General features: G+C 50.5%; 1 protein-coding gene across 1 annotated transcript in view; it reads right to left on the reverse strand.

Moving 5' to 3' along the window:
- Positions 1-1466: 1466 nt before the first annotated feature.
- Positions 1467-6419, reverse strand: part of LOC144595440 (solute carrier organic anion transporter family member 2B1-like) — a 36352-nt gene continuing 31399 nt past the window's right edge. The window contains 3 exon segments of the mRNA XM_078402943.1: positions 1467-2082; positions 5614-5687; positions 5689-5735. Coding sequence (XP_078259069.1) covers positions 1896-2082; positions 5614-5687; positions 5689-5735 — 308 coding nt within the window. The 3' untranslated portion in view covers positions 1467-1895.

Raw genomic sequence — 6419 nt, forward strand, 5'->3', positions numbered from 1 at the left:
GGCGCTGTGAGGCAGCAACTCTACCGCTACGCCACTTGATAGTACACAATCATTGTACAATTGGATAGCCCATTAAACAAAAGCTTTTTACTGTACCTCGGTACACGTGACAATAATGTTTCCGTCCTCTCCAGAGTCATAGACACAGCGCGGAAACAGGCCCTTCGGCCCACCGAGTCCACACCGACCAGCGATCACGGTGGCAGAGCGGTAGAGTTGCCGCCTTACAGCGAATGCAGCAACGGAGACTCAGGTTCGATCCCGACTACGGGCGCCGTCTGTACGGAGTTTGTACGTTCTCCCCGTGACCTACATGGGTTTTCTCCGAGATCTTCAGTTTCCTCCCACACTCCAAAGACGTGCAGGTTTGTAGGTTAATTGGCTTGGCAAATGTAAAAATCGTCCCTAGTGTGTGTAGGATAGTGTTAGTGTGCGGGGATCGCTGGGCGGCGCGGACCCGGTGGGCCGAAGGGCCTGTTTCCTCGCTGTATCTCTAAATCTAAAACAAAAATATTAAATCTAAATCTAAAAACCCCGTACAATAGCTCTGTCCTACACACACTAGGGGTTAATTTACAGAGGGCCAATCAACCTACAAACCTGCCCGTCTATGGGATGTGGGAGGAAACCGGAGCACCTGGAGAAAACCCACGCAGGTCACAGGGAGAACGTACAAACTCCGTACAGACAGCACCCGTAGTCGGGATGGAACTGGGGTCTCTGGTACCGTGAGGCAGCAACTCTACCGCTGCGCCACCTAATATTTTATATCAAACTGCATCTATAGTTCCTTATGTCCACATAAATCTAAACCTACATACATCTATCTACACCTTATTTCACTGATCAGGTCTTATTTCGCCTGCACATCTTGTCTCAAAGTCTGAGCGTCTTTTCAGGACAGGCATCCGATACCCTTGGATGGAGGTGAAGTCCGTTGAGAAGATGGAGCAGGTGAGGACACCTCCAGCCAATCCACGGACGCGGTCTCCTCATGTTCTGGGTTATCTCCACCAGCGAGAACCCTCTCAGCCAAACTCGGGAAGGGGAGAACGGGAACCAGAAGGGTTTTTTGGATGGAGTTGAAGTCCATTGGGAGATGGAGCAGGTGAGGACACCTCCAGCCAATCCACGGACGTGATCTCCTCATGTTCTGGGTCACCTGTATCTGCATCTTGTACGTACAATCACCATCGCTGGTCATCGCATAGGTCAGAGGGGGTCATGCACCAAATCGCAATTAAATATTAAAGTGGGCCTCAACAGTCAACATCTTAACATCGATTGTTTTTCCAACTTGGTCTTGAAGGTCTTAACTTCGGGTGCAGTGCGAATGTCATGGTGGAGATGGTTCCATTGGCGAGTTGTCTTTGGGTTTGGTGAACACCTACAACAGTCTTCACTTGTTGGGATGATGTTGTGTTTGCAGACCCCCACCCCCCCCCCCCCCCCCCCGGTTGCCTGGTCTTTGGTTGTATGAACGAATTAGCAGACTGAAGATGACTCTCGATGTTGCTAGGAATAAACCCCGTGCGTTCCTTTATAGGTGGTTGCCGGGCGTGATTCGGTCCTACGTCATCTCCACACACGAGATGTTGCTTCTCTCCGCCGACCGGATGTCTCGGCCAAACACGGGAGGGTGAACGAGAACCAGAAGGTGCGTTGGATGGAGATGAGGTCCATTGGAAGATGGAGCAGGCGAGGGTATCTCCAGCCAATCTATGGACGCGGTCTCCTCATGTTCTGGGTTATATCCGCCGACCAGACGTCTTGGCCAAACACGGGAGGGTGAACGAGAACTAGAAACCTGGAGCCAACTCCCTCACCTTCCTCGTTCCACCATCTGGAGATTATATAGGGATTAATAATTCCACTGTCCCCCATCTCGCCCTGTCTCACACCTCCAGATGGGCTTTGGTCGTCTTGGAGTCTTGATCCAACAGCGCCAGCAGGTCCTTGGGCAGCGGACGGACATCTTGGGCTCCTCTCTCGCGCCTCAACGAGTCCCTCCAGAGGATGTAGTAAGCCAGGAGAAAGAGAAGTAACGCGGCGCTCTGGAACAACATCTGCAGTCCAATGTACCTGGGCAACGGAAGAGAAGTTCACAAGTTTAATTGAGTTTAATGGCATGTTGGCCTTCACAACGAGAGTATAGGAGCAAAGAGGTCCTTCTGCAGTTGTACAGGGCCCTGGTGAGACCGCACCTGGATCACTGTGTGCAGATTTGGTCCCCTAATGGGGCGGCACGGTGGCGCAGCGGTAGAGTTGCCGCCTTACAGCGAACGCAGCGCCGGGGTCCCGGGTTCCATCCCGACTACGGGCGCCGTCTGTACGGAGTTTGTACGTTCTCCCCGTGACCTGCGTGGGTTTTCTCCGAGATCTTCGGTTTCCTCCCACACTCCAAAGACGTGCAGGTTTGTAGGTTAATTGACTGGGTAAATGTAAAAATTGTCCCTAGTGGGTGTAGGATAGTGTTAGTGTGCGGGGATCGCTGGGCGGCGCGGACTCGGTGGGCCGAAGGGCCTGTTTCCGCGCTGTATCTCTAAATCTGAAAAAAAATCTAATTTGAGGAAGGACGTCCTTGCTATTGAGGCAGTGCAGCGTAGGTTCACCAGGTTAATCCCCGGGATGGGGCGACTGTCATATGAGGAAAGATTGGAAAGACTGGGCTTGTATTCACTGGAGTTTAGAAGGATGAGAGAGGATCTTATAGAGATGTAGAATATTATAAAAGGACTGGACAAGCTAGATGCAGGAAAAATGTTCCCAATGTTGGGGGAGTCCAGAACCGGGGGCCACACAGTCTAAGAATAAAGGGGAGGCCATTTAAAACTGAGGTGAGAAGAAACCTTTTCACCCAGGGAGTTGTGAATTTGTGGAATTCTCTGCCACAGAGGGCAGTGGAGGTCAATTCACTGGATGAATTTAAAAGAGAGTTAGATAGAGCTCTAGAGGCTAGCGGAATCAAGGGATATGGAGAGAAGGCAGGCACGGGTTACTGATTGTGGATGATCAGTTTGAGGAGACCACCCTCCCCTCCAAGGCCACCTCCCGCGAATCCAACTCCGCCCCCAGGACAGAGCCAGCCTTCCCGATGAATCTACTCCGCCATTCAATCACGGCTGATCTATCTCTCCCTCCTAACCCCATTCTCCTGCCTTCTCCCCATAACCCCTGACACCCGCACTAATCAAGAATCCATCTATCTGTCTCTGCCTTAAAAATATCCACTGACATGTGGCCTCCACAGCCGTCTGTGGCAAAGAATCCCACAGATTCACCGCCCTCTGACTAAAGATGGCGCAGCAGTAGAGTTGCTGCCTCACAGCGCCAGAGACCCGGGTTCGGTCCCGACCTCGGGCGCTGTCTGTGCGGAGTTTGTACGTTCTCCCTGTGACCTGCGTGGGTTTTCTCCGGGTGCTCCGGTTTCCTCCCACATTCCAAAGACGTATAGGATTGTAGATAGACAATAGGCAATAGGTGCAGGAGGAGGCCATTCGACCCTTCGAGCCTGTACGCACCACCATTCAATGTGATCATGGCTGATCATTCTCAATCAGTACCCCGTTCCTGCCTTCTCCCCATACCCCTCTGACTCCGCTATCCTTAAGAGCTCTATCTAGCTCTCTCTTGAATGCATTCAGAGAATTGGCCTCCACTGCCTTCTGAGGCAGGGAATTCCACAGATTCACAACTCTCTGAATGAAAAAGTTTTTCCTCATCTCCGTTCTAAATGGCCTACCCCTTATTCTTAAACTGTGGCCCATGGTTCTGGACTCCCCCAACATTGGGAACATGTTCCCTGCCTCTAACGTGTCCAACCCCTTAATAATCTTCTATGTTTCGATAAGATCCCCTCTCATCCGTCTAACTTCCAGCGTATACAAGTCTAGTCGCTCCAGTCTTTCAATGTACGCCAGTCCCACCATCTCCCCTCATCCTCCTGCGCTCCATGGAATAGAGACCCAGCCTGCTCAACCTCTCCCTGTAGCTCACACCCTCTAGTCCTGGCAACATCCTCGTTAATCTTTTCTGAACCCTTTCAAGCTTGACAATATCTTTCCTATAACACGGTGCCCAGAACTGAACATAATATTCTAAATGCAGTCTCACCAACGTCTTATACAACTGCAACATGACCTCCCAACTTCTATACTCAATACTCTGGCTGATGAAGGCCAAAGTGCCAAAAGCCTTTTAGACCACCTTATCTACCTGCGACTCCACCTTCAAGGAACCATGCACCTGTACTCCTAGATCCCTCTGCTCTACAACACTACCCAGAGGCCTGCCATTCACTGTGCAGGTCCTGTCCATGTTAGATGTCCCAAAATGCAACACCTCACACTTCTCTGTGTTAAGTTCCATCAACCATTCCTCCGCCCACCTGGCCAATCGATCCAGATCCTGCTGCAATCGTTCACAACCAACTTCACTATCTGCAAAACCACTCACTTTTGTATCATAAACAAAAGTTATTTTAATTTAGTGTTTCATGAATCATATGTTTTTATGAATGTTGGCAGATCGATTTCTCTCCTGGGATAAATAAAGTTCAATCGTATATCGAATTTGTGGAATTCTCTGCCACAGAGGGCAGTGGAGGTCAATTCACTGGATGAATTTAAGAGAGAGTTAGATAGAGCTCTAGGGGCTAGTGGAATCAGGGAATATGGGGAGAAGGCAGGCACGGGTTACTGATTGTGGATGATCAGCCATGATCACGATGACAATAGACAATAGACAATAGGTGCAGGAATAGGCCATTCGGCCCTTCGAGCTAGCACCGCCATTCACCATGATCATGGCTGATCATCCACAATCAGTGCCCCGTTCCTGCCTTCTCCCCATATCCTCTGACTCCGCTATCATTAAGAGCTCTATCTAACTCTCTCTTGATAGCATCCAGAGAATTGGCCTCCACTGCCTTCTGAGGCAGAGAATTCCACAGATTCACAACTCTCTGAATGAGAAAGTTTTTCCTCATCTCCGTTCTAAATGGCCTACCCCTTATTCATAAACTGTGGCCCCTTGTTCTGGACTCCCCCAACATTGGGAACATGTTTCCTGCCTCTAACGTGTCCAATCCCTTAATAATCTTATACGTTTCGATAAGATCCCCTCTCATCCTTCTAAATTCCAGTGTATACAAGCCTAGTCGCTCCAGTCTTTCAACATATGACAGTCCCGCCATTCCGGGAATTAACCTAGTAAACCTACACTGCACGCCCTCAATAGCAAGAATAATCCTTCCTCAAATTTGGAGGCCAAAACTGCACACAGTACTCCAGGTGCGGTCTCACTAGGGCCCTGTACAACTGCAGAAGGACCTCTTTGCTCCTATACTCAACTCCTCTTGTTATGAAGGCCAACATGCCATTGGCTTTCTTCACTGCCTGCTGTACCTGCATGCTTCCTTTCAGTGACTGGTGCACTAGGACACCAATGAATGGCAGTGCTGGCTCGAGGGGGCCGAATGGCCTCCTCCTCCTCCCGCACCTATTGTCTATGTTTCTATGTATCGTATGGTATGGGCCGAGTGGCCTCATTCTGCCCCTATCGCTTGTGACCGGGCCGCCCCTCCGCGTGGTAAACGAAGTGAAAGTTTGGTACCGAGCTCGGAAGAGGTCGAGGTTGTAGTATCGACAGGCTGCCTTCCTCTGGCATTTGTTCTCCCACCGGATATCACGTGCTGTCGATGATGCCTCCGTACAACATCGGGCCGGGAAGCCAAGCTGGAAACAAGCACAGGGAAACGAGCATGAGAGAGGGTCACGGTCACAGCGTGACAACCTTGGTGGCAAGAACAGGAAGGCAGATTATTATCTAAATGGTGTTAGACAATAGACAATAGGTGCAGGATGAGGGCCCATTCGGAGCCCTTCGACCCAGCACCGCCATTCAATGTGATCACGGCTGATCGTACCCCGTTCCTGCCTTCTCCCCATACCCCCTGACTCTGCCATCTTATCGAAACGTATAAGATTATTATCAGTCTGAAGAAGGGTCTCGACCCGAACACGTCACCCGTTCCTTCTCTCCCGAGGTGCTGCCTGACCCGCTGAGTTACTCCAGCATAGAGCTCTTAAGGATAGCGGAGTCAGGGGGTATGGGGAGAAGGCAGGAACGGGGTACTGATTGTGGATGATCAGCCATGATCACATTGAATGGCGGTAGCGTACTGGCTCGAAGGGGCCGAATGGCCACCTCCTGCACCTATTGTCTATTGTCTATTGTCTATCCTTAAGAGCTCTATCTAGCTCTCTCTTGAATGCATTCAGAGAATTGGGCCTCCACTGCCTTCTGAGGCAGAGAATTCCACAGATACACAACTCTCTGACTGAAAAAGTTTTTCCTCATCTCAGTTCTAAATGGCCTACCCCTTATTCTTAAACTGTGTGCCCCCTGGCTCTGGACTC

The sequence above is a fragment of the Rhinoraja longicauda genome, chromosome 7, assembly GCF_053455715.1.
Source record: "Rhinoraja longicauda isolate Sanriku21f chromosome 7, sRhiLon1.1, whole genome shotgun sequence".
Taxonomy (NCBI): domain Eukaryota; kingdom Metazoa; phylum Chordata; class Chondrichthyes; order Rajiformes; family Arhynchobatidae; genus Rhinoraja; species Rhinoraja longicauda.